Source organism: Serinus canaria, chromosome 15, assembly GCF_022539315.1.
Source record: "Serinus canaria isolate serCan28SL12 chromosome 15, serCan2020, whole genome shotgun sequence".
In the NCBI taxonomy this organism is placed as follows: domain Eukaryota; kingdom Metazoa; phylum Chordata; class Aves; order Passeriformes; family Fringillidae; genus Serinus; species Serinus canaria.
The window spans coordinates 12,090,236-12,105,517 of NC_066329.1; the positions used below are offsets into that span (position 1 = coordinate 12,090,236).

At 55.3% G+C, this 15,282-nt stretch overlaps 1 protein-coding gene across 14 annotated transcripts in view; it reads right to left on the reverse strand.

Annotated features, from left to right (window-relative positions):
• NCOR2 (nuclear receptor corepressor 2) overlaps window positions 1-15,282 on the reverse strand; it is a 225,854-nt gene that overhangs the window by 53,726 nt on the left and 156,846 nt on the right. For 12 of the 14 annotated variants that reach the window (XM_030233515.2, XM_050980357.1, XM_050980355.1 and 9 more), the window contains 2 exons: window positions 2,056-2,177; window positions 1,022-1,194 (listed from right to left, as the gene is read on the reverse strand). In XM_030233515.2, the coding sequence (XP_030089375.2) occupies window positions 1,022-1,194; window positions 2,056-2,177 (295 nt within the window). The remainder of the gene's footprint in view (window positions 1-1,021; window positions 1,195-2,055; window positions 2,178-15,282) is intronic. The other 2 variants (XM_050980353.1, XM_050980352.1) reach the window with 1 other exon arrangement.

A 15,282-nucleotide genomic window follows, 5' to 3' on the forward strand; every position in this document is an offset into this window, starting at 1 on the left:
GGGACTATTTATATCGCCTGTATGAAAACAGAGCGCTCGCAATCAAGGCTTCAGCCAGTTGTCAGCAGAGAACAGGGAGGCGAAACACCTCCGCGTGATTTATGGCACATGGAACAGCACAAGCAAGAAACTGCAGAGCAAGGAATCCGAGAGGAGTCACCCTGCTTTTATTTTTACCTGCCTTAGGTAGCACAGCAATAATTCTGTACTTTGACAGAGTAGAAAATATAGGAAAATTAGCCAAATTCCTCGATGCATTGGCTTCTGTAAGTCAATACATGAGGCTGCTCCCTGGGGTGGCAACTAGTGATGCTGCAGGTGCCAGAGGCAGATGTGCCCAGTGTGGGGCTGTGGATGCTGCCATGAATCCCATCTAGCACAAGACCAGCATGGCAACATGGCAGGGCTATGGCCACGCCGTGGGCTGGTGCAATGCCTGGATGCCATGGTACAGGCAGACCCTTTGCTGTATCAGGCATGGATGGAAAGGGACCAGCCCAATGCCCAAGGCCAAGGAGGAGCAGATACCACAGGCTGCAGCTGCTCAGGCTCCAGACAAATTTGAAAACAGAGCAGTTAGGAGAAGTGGCAGAGACCCAGGCAAGCCTGGGAGGGCAGAGCACGGTCCCATGCAGAGGTCGAGGGGACTGGGAAGCCAGAGTAGCCGCAAAGGGAATCAGCTCAAAGTGCAGGAGGAACGCAAGCCTTGCCAAAGCACTGCTAAAACTGAAGGCTTCCCTTTTTGTCTTTTGCAACACTTTCCCTCTGAGGCCATAAAACGCATGAACACTCAGCCAGGAAAGCCCAGGCTTGCAAATGCCCCCACTTATCCTGGTGAACCACACCGAGCAATTCACGTGACAGAGACAAACACCCTTGCTACTCCCCAGAAAGAAGGATTTCACAAAGGAAACCCCTCTCCTGCGAGCGGAGAGCAGAGCAGGCTGACGGCCCATCCCAGCACAATGGATACCCCAAAAGCCCAGCCCAGGGCAGGGTCCTCTTGTCCCCTGCCACCTACCCAGCTCGGCACTCTGCTGTGGTGTGGCTGCCTCCTCGTTGTTGGCCTCGTTGGCCATGGAGCGGGTGATGCGGCCCTTGCGCCGGCCCTGGCTGTTGGCGGTTTTGCGGCCCTTGGATGTGACCGTTTCCTTCTCATCGTTGTCTTCTCCAGACGTGTCGTCGTTCTTGTCCCTGCAAAAACAGGGAGAGAAGTTAAAAAAAAAAAAACCCCACGTTGTTTGGCTGGTATGATTTTTAGGTCAAGCAATTATTTCTCTGCACGTGTCTAGGGATTTTTCTTTTTGTTGTTGGTTTTTTAGGGGGGCAGGTCTGCAGTTTTTTTGCAGACGCAGGCTCTTTTCCCCACTGGGATTGGCAGTGGGGTGATTTGTGGTGGGGTTTTCTTTCTGCAGCTGGCTGCAGCTCCACCACCAAGTGCACGCAGAGACCTGACGGAGACAGGTTTAATACCAGACCATTCAAATTCATCCCTGCCTCCTCCTCATTTATCTTCCTGAAAGGGACCTGCTGGTAAATGTCTTTGCAGCCTAGATATAATGAAGCCAGATGTTCTTTTAAACCAAGAATTAAGCCCATTACAGATAGCGAGCGGTCTGCGTGCCAACCTTCCCCTGCCACGGCGCTGATGCTCGGTGTGAGGGAGGCAGGGCTGGCTGGAACTCTTCATCTGGGAGTGCTCACGTTGACATCAATAACACCAAAGGTGAAGTGCCGTGCTCCGCTGCCCCCGGATTGCTCCTCTGGCTCCCAGAGGCTCTCATAACAACAGAACAAGCTGGAGGATCACAGGAGCTTTGCAGATTGATTGGATTGATATAAAAAACCCCATATCGTGTTGCTTTCCCAGTTTGGGAGCAGCAGGGAAGAGGAATGAGGAGGAGGATCTGCCTTTCCCTCCCTGCAGAGGAGGTGAGGTGGGCATACACAGTCCTGCACGGGGTCAGGCAGCCCTGGACTATGCTGCATCCCATCACCACATTCCACCACTGCAGCCCCAGCCCACTGGAGCCAGGCAGGGAGGGTTGTCCTTACTTTGTCAGTTCTTCTTTGTCATTTTCTGTTTCCTGCTTGTCTTCCTCCTTCTCTCCCTCCTTCTCTTTTTCTTTCTCTTTTTCATCTTTCTCTTCTTGGCTGCTCCGGGGCATTTGCTGCTGCTGCAAAACAAAGGACATAAAATAAACCAAGCCCTGAGCGCTGAGGTGAACACAGGGTAGCACCTGGGCCAACCCAAACAACCGCTGTGAAACAATGCTGGGGGCGAGTGGCCAAGAGGAAAGAGCTGCAGGCACAGGGTGCAGGCAGGGCACTGCTGGAGGCCACAGGGGCAGAGAGATCTCCTTTCCAGGGAGATCAGAGGTAGCTCAAGATCAGGCATGGCAGCTGCACTCTAGCTCCTATTTTAGGCAGTGGGACAGCCCCAGCTGCTCCCCTGGGGTCAGGCAACAAGCAAGGAAGGATCTGATGTGGGGGGAGAGGCAGGGAGGTGAGAACTACCCCTCCTGTTCTGGCTTGGTGATTTGCAGCCAGTGGATGCATTTTGCTGGAGCATGAAGGAGACAGGGCACCAGTGACACCCCGAGGCTCAGCAATATCAACACTTCTGATCTTTTCCCAAGTGCCTGACACAGTCCATGGGGAATGTTTGTGGCTCTGTAGCACCAAGCAGGGAAGGTGCCCTCTCTGCCCTCTCTTTACCACCTGGCACCCTCAGCAGAGGGTGTGAGCCCAACCACCCCAACGCCGCTGCTGCTGCTCAGACCGAAGGCACCGTGGCACCCCAGGGAGGGACACAGTGATTATTATAGTTCTGGATTTTGTTTCAACAGCTGCAGGAAGGAGGTTGCTGGGGAGGCCTGGTTCCCCTGACCTCCCTTCCCTCTGGTGACCAGCAAACGAGAGGCGTTGAATAGAGAAGTAGAAATTAGAGACGGAAATGATTTATTAAACCATCCTGCTCCTGGCTAATGCAAGGCTGCTTGCTCCAGGAAACCCACCCGGGCTCACCCGGCCCCTGCCCAGCCTGCAGGGCTTCCACCACTCCCTTGGGAAAGGGTTTGGTGATGTAATGGGGAGTAAAATTGCCTTAAAATGGATTTATCAGCAGAAGGTGGCTGCTCTGGCTGGCACACAGCCATACAGCAAGTACTGATGAGGTGTCCTCACATCTCTTGAGCCAGTAGGACTGGCCTGATCCCACTCTGCAGAACTGAGAGGCTGCTTCAAACATGGGCATCCTGCAGCAGCACTGACCCCATGGACTGGTGCTAAAATCAGAAGCATGGAGCTGTCAAATGGAGCAGTTTAATGAGAAAACTGCTGATTCCTTCAGGCCCTGGTTGAACAAAATTCCTTAAAACCCATTCACAGCCATCACTGAAACCCCACTGACTTTCAGTTCCTCCTTGTACAGGGGGAGGCAGCTGTGCCATCAGGATCCTGGCACGCTTGGCCAGCCCCTGGAGCACCTCAGCACACGTGCAGAACACAGCTGTAATGCATCAGCTCACACTCCTGCTGCTCTGGGAATTGCTCCGTGGGATGCAAGGCTGGGAGGTCCCAGGGGAGAGGGAGTCAGGGAACAGTTGGAATGAGCACTCAGTTGCTTATGATTTTCCAAAGTCCGCAGATCACCAAGGCTTGGGGAACAGGCTGTCTCATGCAGCAAGTGACCAAGGGAAGTGTCATCCCAGTTACTGGGCACTGCTCCTGCCAGCCCCCAAAGAAGGGGAGAAGGAAGGCAGAGGATGAGCTGGAACAGAAGGTGGGGAAGCCTGCAGAGGCTGCAGAGGAGCAAAGGGCATCCATCATGTGCATTTCCCAAGCACTGCCCTGAACTCTCTGACTCTGAGTCACTCCATGGTGAACCCTGAGCACGGGTTCAGCCCAGACTGACATCCCTGAGGTGAGGGCTGTGACCTCCAAGGGCTGGGCAAGCAGCAGGACAGGCTCAGCCCCAGCCCTGGCCATCACCACTCATCTGCATTCCCCTCACCAAAGGCTTTGGCAAGGGAGGGGAGCCCACATGAAAATATTTTACCACCCAATTGAAAATATTTTATTTTGTGGGATGGGGGAAATCCTGCATCCCAGAAATCCCAGCTCTCCTTCAGATTTAAACTCAGCTGTGATTGCACAAGTTCCTGCTCCACTTCAGGCTGGAGTGAGCATCTAAGAAAGGTTCAGCATCATCTTCTCCTGTCTCTACACTTGTCTGAAGTAGGGGGCTGCCAGCCTGGGCAGCCATCACAGCTTTTCCCCATGGCATGGCAGTGATGCCAAGGAGCTCCTTGTACCAGCCTGCAAACACAGGAGCAGGAAGGCAAGGAGAGATAAGAGTGGCCTTGGCGGCTCCTGCAGCAACATAGGTGCTTCCCTGCAGAGGCATCTGCCCAGCTTTGGCATGATCAGGATGGGCAAACCCCACTGGGCTGGCTTCACTGGGCCACATCCCTCTCCTCCTGAACGTTTCAAGCCCAGCCTGGTAGGATAGCAAATCAAGGTTTCTCCCAGTGCAGAGGCACATCTCAATCCAAGGTTGCCCTCTAGTGATTGCCCTGCTCTAGCCACAGCCAGGTGCCCGATGCCAGGAGTGAGAGCCAGGTGGGATAAGCACCCTGCACCCAGCAGGACAGATAGGTCAGGTCTCACCTGTCAGCCAGGTGAAACACATAAAATGGGCAGCACCATCACTATCAGGCCACGGTGGGAAAACTGACCCAGCTCCACCCAAGGCTGTGCTCATGTCCTCATCTGAGGAAAGGCTCCCAGCCAAATGCTGATGTGAACCCTGGCAAGCCCACAGTGATGGCTTATCTCCTGTACTAGAGCTTGGCTGCAGAGCGGGGCACCTGCCAAACACCCCAGGAAACGCCTCTGCTCACGGATGTCCCCCTTACATCACACCCAGGGGTACATGCTGGGCTGGAAGCTGTGGGTCTGTACTGAGCACCCAGCCCTGGTGGGGAGTGGGCACCCCGGGGTGCTGAACGAAGCCATTTCAGAGCTCAGCCACAAATGGCACACACAGACAGGACCATCCCCCGGTGATGGACCATGGCAGCTGCCCCAGCCCATCCTCGCCACGTGCTCTACCCCAAACCTCAGACTGGCATCGGAACTGGACCATGCCATGGCACCGTGGTGGGAAGGCAGCACTGGGAGCCCCTGATCCAGCCAGTTCCCCCTCCCGGCTCGCTGCCCCCGCCATGTGTGGGGAGGCTATTCTTAGTGCTGGACACGGACCAGCTCTGGATGATTCAAGGGATGGGACGCCATCCCAAAGCGTGACGGGCCAGGAAATGCTTCCCCAATTACCAGCTGATGTTTCCCTGTGATTCACACCGCCCCGGCTAGAGGTGGACTGGCAGGTGGGTCAGCCCTTAGCAAAACCCCCAAAGGCCGGCACCATAACTGCTCAGCTCCTTAGACTTAAACCTCTCTCCACCTACATCACTGCCATCCTGGGGATGAGGCACGCCACCTCCCAGAGGTAAACCAGGTACGTGCTCCCCACCTTGCACAAGAGGGTGAAGGGATGTGCCCGAGGCCAGGGAAGATGCCTGTGGCAGAGGGCAGGGCTGTCCCTCCCTCCCAGGTCAGACGCTCTAACCCCGGACCGCCCTTCCTCCACCTCAGCATCGCTGCTGCTTGTTTTTGCTGCCGACGCATCCTGTTTATTTAAAAAGGCCCCAGGACAAAATCGGACGCGGGACGCGTGAGCGAGAGGCCGACCCTGCCCCGAGTCCAGAGGGACAGGCGGCCTCCTCCGCTCCCTGCGCTCCGGCCCGAGCAGCTCCGTAATTACAAACACCTGCTCACCTCTGCCCCAAAGTCCCGCCGGCCCCGGAGCAGCTGGAGCGGCGCAGAGCGCTGCCAGCTCTCCCGGGAACAGCGCGTTCCGGGGCCGGGGCCCGCCGCAGGCACACATGGCGCTCCCGCAGCGCCCGGCTCCCGCTCGGCTGGCACGGCTCGCCCGGCCTGGCCGGCTCCTCCGGGCACGGCACCTCGAGCTCCGCTACCATAAAGCTTCGTCTCCAAGCGCACTTTCGGGGCGCAGTGGCTTCCAGGTAGGAGCCGGACACGGACGGGCTGACCCCTGCTGAGAACGGACCAACTTGCCGCGGGTCCTGACAGCGGGACTCGCCGGGAGAAAGCCCTGGTGAGGAAGAGGTGCAGCTCCTCCCACTCTGTTTACTTCCTCTGCCGAAGCACTGCCTGCTCCTGGAAGCGGGACGGAGGGCAGGAGGAGGTGGGGGAAGCAGCTCCCCACCTTCGCCCTCCGCAGCCCCGCCGGAGACGCCTGAGCCCGTGGCACAGAGAGGCTGAAAGCGGCCAGAAAGCCCTTGGCAGCCGGCGGCGCGTCCCTCGCCTCCGAAGCGCCCCGCTCGCACGCTCCCCGGGAGCTCCGGCCCCTCATCTCCCCCAAATCACTCATCACTCACCTCCCCGCTCCCCGGCTCCCGCGAGCGGCCGGTCCCCGACAGCCCCAGCGCCAGCTCCCGGCCCCTGCTCACCGCCCAGCCATCCGGGCGCGCTGTGCCTTACGTTCTCCGGCTCTGAAGGCTTCCTGACGATTTGCATAGTTAAGCCGTAAACTAACCACAACATTCCTCTTATGATTTTGCAATCTGCTGGAATAACGTGGTCGCTCTAAGTCGAGCGATGAATCATCATCTATAAACCACAGCTCTCGTCACCGGGGCTCTCAGTGCTGGCTGCAGCCTGCGTGATTAATCCGCCAGGATGCCAAGCTTAACCTACAGTGCAGGGCTATTTATTTTCCAAACTTGCAAGCCTCTGGAAAACGATTGCCACTGCCTTCCCCATCCCCTTTGTGGCGAGATGCCCCAGGCTGTGGCAGGGGACCAGGAACAGGGGACCTCCCTTGCTGCCCACAGGACATCCCAGCGTTAACCACTGGACCGTGCACCTTGCAACTGAGGCACCCACGCCCTCCCCCGGCCCCCCCTCACTCCTTGTGCCACAGCACCCTCAAAACATGCACCAAAACACCACTTTTGCCAGCAGGGATGAGCTCATCCCTGGCAGTCCAGTTCCTGAATCAGAACTACCAGCTCCTGCCACGCCAACTACCCCACTTGCTGCTGGATATGCTAGTGGGGAACCATGTCATGGTGGTGGCATCGAGAGAGAGCCTGTCCCCAAGCCCAAGAGCCCCTGGGGCAGGTATCTCCTCTCTCCCACACCAGCTTTCAAGGCCAGATTGGCTGCATGGGGGATGCCATTTGGTTGCCAGCAGATGCATCACATCCCCTGCCATCATTACAGTGTCCTGGGCTCTTACAGGAGATGGAACCACCATCTCCTGTTGGTTCCTTAAATCAGCAGGGAGCAAGCCTGTGCACCCTGGTGCAGAAGGAGCTGTGCATGCCAGGCTGAGCTGCAAGGCACATGGTTTTGGTGCCACTCAAGCTCATTCCCAGCTACTGCAGGCAGCGAGCTCCAGGTTTTTGTTTAAAGGCGGCTCTGCACCCTTGCCACAGTCTCACTGCGGCAGCGCAGGGACTTGTGCCAACCCTCTCCCCGGCATGTCACACCAGACTCTATCTTGACAGGGACTTTGGAGGGAGGGAGCTGCATCCCACCAGTGTGAGCCCCATACCCTCTGGCAGCTGGGAGCACCCACTCGGCTGTGCCGCCTCTCCCATGTGCAGGGCACCAGCTCTTCTCTCCTCCAGAGTGTGACTTCAGATCAATGGCATTTATGATGTTCTCTGGGGCACTCAGCTGCAGAGCAGGCTCAGGCCAAGGTCACTGCACGCAATCAGGGAGTTGCAAATTAAAACCAGCTCGAGATAAGCTGAAGACAAAAGGCCAACACTACGCTGGCCAGGAACGCCTGGGGTTTGCTTTGCTGCGTCTGCAGGAGCCCCAGCACAGCTGCCATGGCTGTGGGCATGCATGGGTGTCTGCTGGCATCACCCTGAACATCCCACAGCGTCTGGAACTGGCACCACAGGGCAGGATGCTCCGTGCTCTCTGCAGCACAGCCAGTGGGACTTGGCCCTCGGCTCTTACCCCCATCCCCAGCCCCACAGAATCTCTGCAAGGCATCTTTGCCAGGAACAGGGCTGGCACCATGCAGCTGTAGCTCAGGAGCATCCTCTCTCTGCCACCTACATCTGTCTTTCCACCTGCTTTCAATCTCTGCCTCTGGGAGGCCACATCACTGAGAGCCAGGGCAGGGACTTGGCCACAGAGCACCCTCAGCACCAGCCTCCCTGTTAGACACCACGCTGCCCAGGCACCCGAAGCACCCATGGAGTTTCCTTCCTTGTCAATGCCACAGCAGAGGCAGAAGCACCCACCTCTGATACAGCCACTGCAAACACCGCTCCCCCCATGTCCCTACCACCTCCCGAGGCAGGCTGGATACACAGCACGGGGAGGATGGCTCAGAAATACATTTGTGTGTCATGTAACCGACTGGCAGGGTCTGGAGCCCCTGCTCCAGTGGTCTGGAACGCCTCAGGCCTGGCTGCCACCCACCGCCACGCAGCCTGGCTTCTCACGGCCGCACGCGGCACCCTCCGCTCCTGGGAGAAACCACAAAGCAAAACAAGCCGCTGCCAAAACAACAAGGGGAGGAAGAGGAATGTCTGCCGGCAACACAGCTTTGATTGCTCGTGTCCCAGGGCTGGGTTTGATGCTGTTGGCTGTGGAAGCAAGTTTTTAAAAAAAAAAAAAAAAATCAAAGGGCCAGGCTCAGATTTCATAAGAATGATAGAGAGCACAGGGATCACTCAGAGCAGCTCAAACTGTGACAGCTCTGAGCTGGGCTGCTCCTCTACTAGCAAAGAGCCACCTCTGCAACACAGTCAGCACATGGAAGGGATGGGGAACACCGAGGCTGTGCCCAGTGTCCCAGGAGACATGGACAGGCCCTGTGCACACTCACCAGCACAGCTCTCGGGCACCACAGGCCACAAAACACAACCAGTGCCAGCAGCAAAGCACTCACAGCTGCAGCCAGGCTGCCCTGCCCTGCCATGCCAAAGCCCCGGGCCACCTCCCAGGCTGCTGGCCCTGGAGCAAGCAGGGTCCTGGGGGCATGCAGCACGTCAGGGGCAAGGAGAGGAGCTGGCAATGGGACTGGAGTCATGCTTGACCCTGCATCACTTGCCAGACCACAGGACAAGCATGCCTAGGTGCACTCACCTGAGTGTGGGCTCATCTTTGGCAGCACTGGGAGCCTGCTGGGTACTAGGAACAGTCCAGGCAGGGCCCTGTGCAGCTCAGCCCAGCCCAGCTGGCATTGCCACCTTCCCGCCACTCGCTCTGTGATACCATGGAAGCACTGAAGTGATTTTTACAGGACCCTGCTCACCAGATCCTTCCTTGCACCACTGAGGGCTTTTCCATAAGAGGAAATGTTTCTTTTCTGGGTCGCTGCTGAGTTTTTAAAAAAGTGATTTGATTGCTTGCGAAGGGAAAAATGACCCGAAGGGAAGAGAGCATAGTGTTTGGAAGCAGTGGAGATGAGCCCCCGCTCTGTCCCAGGCAGGGAACACGTGTTTTCTCTTCCCTGTGCTTTGCTTTGCCCTGCTCCCCCCTGCTCACAGCCCCCCAGCCACACGCTGACCCCTCTCCAAGCCCTGCCAACAGAGGAAGGTGCCAGGTCAGCAGTTTGTGGGATGCAGAGCAGCATCCACACACACCACAAACAACCAGGAGCAAAGCAAGCCCTGTATCCTTGTAGAAGCAGATTTCTGGGATTTTCAGCTGTGCCTGCTTTAGGAAGCAATTTAGCAATGACATGACCTATTTCCCATCCATTCCTAGTAAAACGTGGATCACAACAACAGATAAAACAACTCATCCCAAAATCCAACCGCTCCTGTGTCCTGCAGTGAAGACGCTGCAGGTCCCTCGCTGGGATCAGCAAAGCCCAGCCTGGATCTCAGACCCTGCCCCAAGGAGTACTCACGTGGGCAGGGGTGTGGAGGAGCACTCGCTGTGAGGACACATCCACCTGCTGCTGGAGAAACACCAGCCCAAACCTGGGGGCCACCTGGAAGGGGGAGTGACCTCACCCAAGAGACTCTTCTGTTACTGCTACCTGCAGATGTGATCAAGCAGCACAGAAGAGCCCAGCTGTGAGGGCCAAAGGGTCCATCAGCAGCCTGTGCCAGTGGCTGCGTGTCCCTGCCTGCTGATGCCTGTCCCTGCTCTGAGCCCACAACCCTCCCTGCTGTCCCTGCACTGTCACCAGCCCACATGGGGACCTGGGGACCAAGCAGCCGCCCTCCTGTGGCCACGCATCCTCTGATTCTTTTCCCAAATATGGCCATGTCGTTCTCATTAAATCACCCCCAAAACTGCAGCTGGGATTTCAGGAATGAAAGTTTCCATTGTGTTTGCCCGATTGTGCTGCCTGGAGGGGTGGCAGGGCTGTGGGAAAGCTGCTGCACCCTTGTGATGGGGGAACAGGAACGATGGACCTTACAGGGCACACCTGGGGGAGCAACAGGAGTCCAGACTGAAAGAACAGGTGCCAAGGGGGGGTAATAGAATCAATCTCAATTTGAGCATCACTGTTTGTCACACCTCATCCATCTGCTGGGCAGGCATCCTAACATGAACCTCCTTGGTGACCACAGGTTTAAAGAGTGACAGCCTGCACTGAGCACCCAGGGGACAAACACTCTGTGAGGTGTTTCTTCCTGTGAGGCCACACGTGAGCAGGACCAGGACCACAGTGTCTAACCAAGCTCACTTCTCACTGGTCCTGTAGCCTCAGCCTGATTTCCCAGGCCATCAGCAGCCCTATCACACTGCAGATTAGTCCAGGAAATGAGCCAAATCCAAGCCCTTTTACATCCCAGCAGTGACATTCCACTGGCAGAAGATGAACCCATGCCCCAATACTGACATCCCTGGCATCATTCCCAACAAGGCAACCTCCCTCACAGACCGCCCCTGCTCATCCACAGATAATAAAACACTCCAGTCAGCACAGCTTTAAGTGCCTGCAGAATAATTTCTTGGTATTTGTGGCACAAACTTTACTGGCCACATCCAGGGCCACATCCAGTGTCTGTATGATGTGCTGCATGATTAAACCAGGATTTTGTGACAAGTATATCCCTGAGTCTGGAAGAGAAGTTGTCAAACCCTTTATCACTAATGAGGAGCTGCTCCCTGGACTGATGAAGATCAAATGGTTCCCAGAAACAAGTATCATTCCTCTCATTAGCTGCTGTGGTTACTGGAGTGGGAGCACTTGCACAATTTACGGAGTTAGAACAGTTTGCTGAGCTCTGGATCTGATCCCTGGGGAGGAAGAAGAGGCACGGGCATGGCAAGGCTGGAGCATGGCAGCAGATCTGCTCCTGCACTGGGGACAGGGTGCAGGGAGCCCTGGCATCGTGGGCAGGCACTATCTGGAATCCCAAACCCTGCCAGCCCCTGCTGGTGCGACAGGGCTGCTGGTGGCCAGGGAAACCTGCTTGGCCAGGTTTTTCCTAATGCTCCAGGACCTATGTGATAACAAACCTGGCCAGATCCTGCTGGGACGATGCTTCTGCCAAAAAAGTAAGCGGGCTGTTTATAAAAATCTGGGTTGAGGCTGTTTATCCTCGTTGGTGAGGGGAATGGTTTGTGTTTGGGGAGGGCGGGACAGACGGCGGGACAGATAATTCGATTTGGGTTTTGGCAGGGGACAGGGAAGAGGGTGGGCCTGGGAAAGGCTGTCTGGCCTGGCGGGGGACCGCACTGGCCCGGCCAGGTCACACCGTGGGTCCCCGCCCTGCCGGCACGGCTCTGGCAGCTCTCTCAGTGGAGGAAGGGGGGTCCGGGCGGCTCCACTCCCCCGGGGCCACGAGTGAGTCCTCGAAAGTGTCAGCACTAACACACGGCTGGCCAGGGAGTACGTGAGCGCTGTCTGACAGCGCTGCGAGGGGCTGGCATGACGCTCTGTCCGGCGGCTGCTCTGTCCTCCACCATGACTTCATCCCCCTCTGAGTCATCCCCAGGGCGGGCAGGCGGCTCCTCCAGCCGCCCATGGTCCTGCTGCCGACAGACTGACCCCACCGACAGACTGACCAATGGTCCTGCCGACAGACTGACCCCACCGACAGACTGACCCCACCGACAGCTTTGCCCAGTGGAATGGTTGCCCACCTGCCCATCACAGCAATGTGTGGGAGACGATGGCTTTTCCCCCCACCAAGGAATTCACTGGCAGGAAGTATCTGGCATGCTGCAGCTGCTCCACTACCACAAGGGCAATGTTACCCCAAAAGCAATGCAAATTTACTCTGGAATAAAAAATCTCACACTCCAAATGGAATAATTATGTTGAAGTAGAGTCACTTTCCTTCCAGCCTGGTTTCAGCCCAACACTTGTGTTCCCACAGCCCAGCAAAACAGCTTCCCAAAGAATGAAGCACATGGTCAATTTCAGTGATCCTGCTATAGAATTTAGAGGTTTCACAGAGAGACACTGAAATACCCTGAAGAGCGGCTGCCACAGACCTGAGTTGTATGGACACATCAACAGAAGGGTTTGTCATTACAAGCTCATGCAAATTTATGCTTATCACTGTACACTGACTATTGGATTGGACTATTTTACCATGGCACAAATTCTTTTCTTGTTTTTCAGTGTGAAACAATGAGGAAGCTATTTCTCTTCCCATCAGTTCCCCCCCTCACAGGGTTATATTGCCTTTTCATACACAAACACAGGATTATTTTAGAAATATCTTACTTTCAGGAGCCTCAATATCATGCACCATGACCCACTGGATGTGGTACTTCCACCGAGCAGTGCCACGGAAGGCAGAGTGCTGGAGCATCCCGCCTTGGAGTGGGTGGCTGCTCCCTTTTCTGACAAACTGGAAGTGGAATCATGTGAAGTCCCTGCTCTTGGCAGGAGATTTTTAGCAGTAAGTAGCAGCTTTATGAGGAATATCCTTTGCCAGGGGACCATCAGCCAGGGAGCAGTGGGATTCTTATTTTTTAATGGACTTTTAATAAGTAGGCCACAAAGATAGTCTTGACACAGAGAAGCTTTTTTCTCTGTGTAATTATCTCCCCTTTGCTCTCAAGCTCCCTGCAGCCTCCAATAGCAAATAAGACCACCAACCTCTCTGTGAGAAAAGGAGCAAGAAAGCAGCATAGAGCCACTTGAAATGCTCTTTGTATCAGATCTCATCCGCTCTCCTCTCATCTGATACAAAAAACCAACCTCTCCTCCCCTCCTCCACATTAATTAAAGCTCAGCTTTTGGTGTTTAACTACTTGAACCTTTACCAGCAGGAAAATATGTGCTCAGAGCATGGGCAATGCTGGGAACATGATGCCATGCCTCCATGTGCTGCAGGAAGGCAAGGTCAACAATTCTGTCTCCTCCCTGCACACTGCCCATCCCTGTGTGTCCTCTGTCCTTCATCCTGTCACCATCTCTGGTTGCTGAGACTGGGCAGGTAATGCAGAACTGGCAGTGACATATCAGCCCAGTGCTGCTGCTCCTCAGTCCCCACTCCTCACCAGGCCACATGGCAAACAGAATGAGAGACCTGCACAGGGTTCCAAACACTCCAGGACCCCTTGGGAACAAGCAGGGCGCTGGCTGAGCCTTTGGAACAGGTTACTCCCAAATGAGCACTCCTGCAGCACAAGCAGAATTTGAGCTGCTTCTGAAAAGACTCACTAAGCAAAATGCCACCAGGAGCATCCCTCCATCCCAGCCAGTATCTGACCTATCCCATGATGGTCTGTGCAGTCACACACTGACCCACTGTGGTGTGTGGAAGCAGATCCCATCAGCATCACACCCAGGGGAGACCCTGGCTCGTGAAAAGGTGCAAAGGGGATGCCTCACTGCTCCCATCAGCTTTAACAACATATTCATCCCTTTATTACCTTAAAATGCCACCCTAAAACGAGTCTCTCCCCAGCAGAGCCTTCCTCTGCAGCACAGACCCAGCCCCTCAGTAGCAGTATGCCCTTCCCAAGCCTGCACACAGGCTCTTCCAGCACTCCCCTCATGCAGTCTTGCAGGAAATGGATGCAAATACTAGAGGTATCACAGCACAAAGTGTGAATTTTAAACCCCCCCAAGATCTCTGTGGGAGAGCTGCTCCAGGCTGAATGCAGCAGCTGCTGTTCTGCACCTCTCTCCTACTGTGAATCATGCAGCCAGTCCTTGGCTCTTAAAGCTTGTCTGAACATCCCACCTTCCACCTGAGCATCCAACAGCAATGGGAAATTTTCCCTGTGTCGCTTCCTCCCAGACTCAGGGGGGCTCCTCTTTCAAAATCACGGCGTTCTGGCTGAGGTCTGCTCCAGGGGAGGTGCAAATTGTTCCCTTTGGTGCCATTCCTACTTGCAAAAACAGTCCTAGAGGCGATGAAGCAAGTCCCTGCTTCTGAAGGCTGGCACTGAGCAAGGCTCCAAAGGGCAGCACACGTCTCCACTGCTCAGGCTGGATCATGTGGCTTTAAAGCATCGTGGGAAATTCTGCAACTAGCGATGCTTTGGGTAATTTCAAACCCCAAAACACAAACAGTCCCTGCTGGGTGCAGGATGGGCAGGTCTGTGGCTGCTGGGGTAGGTAGGCAGATGCAGAGCAAAGCCTCTCACTCTCCACATTTGCTCAATTTAACACTGAAACCAGAATGAGCTGTGCTAAATGTCTCCACCGCTAACAAGAAACAAATGTGGCCTCATGTTCTAGTTGCTGTGATCTAACAAAACAGACCATGGTAAACACTATAAAAATGTACTGGAGGGAACCACCCTGTGTTTGCTGGGAGAGGGACTGGATAATCTAATAGGGCTTTATCCATCTCTAACGTCTCTGAAAAAAAGAAGGGAAAATTGGGCCCTGTCCATGACATTTGTCATGTGCTAGCTATTCTGATGTCTTAATGCTGAAGAAATCAAATTGGAGTGAGGCTACCTATCTGCTTCCCAATCAGGATCGAGGCCCAAGTGCTGCTTTTTATGGCCATGCAGCGTGAAGATCTGCTGATGTCAGTGGTGTCACGGGCCAGGCCAGTTTTTCCATCCTTATTCCCACATTATCTAGGGAGACAGTCCCTTTGTGGTTGCCTCACTCTCCTTGTGACATGAATAATCACTCCATGGACCTGGGGATCCACCAGCAGGACCTGCCTCTGGCTGAAAGCATTCATGGGGATAAGGCACCTTCCCAAAAGGCTAGCACTTATCTGTTCCTGGGTATCATGGTATCAGCAGCAACACTGCCAAGGTCATGTCTAGATCTGTACC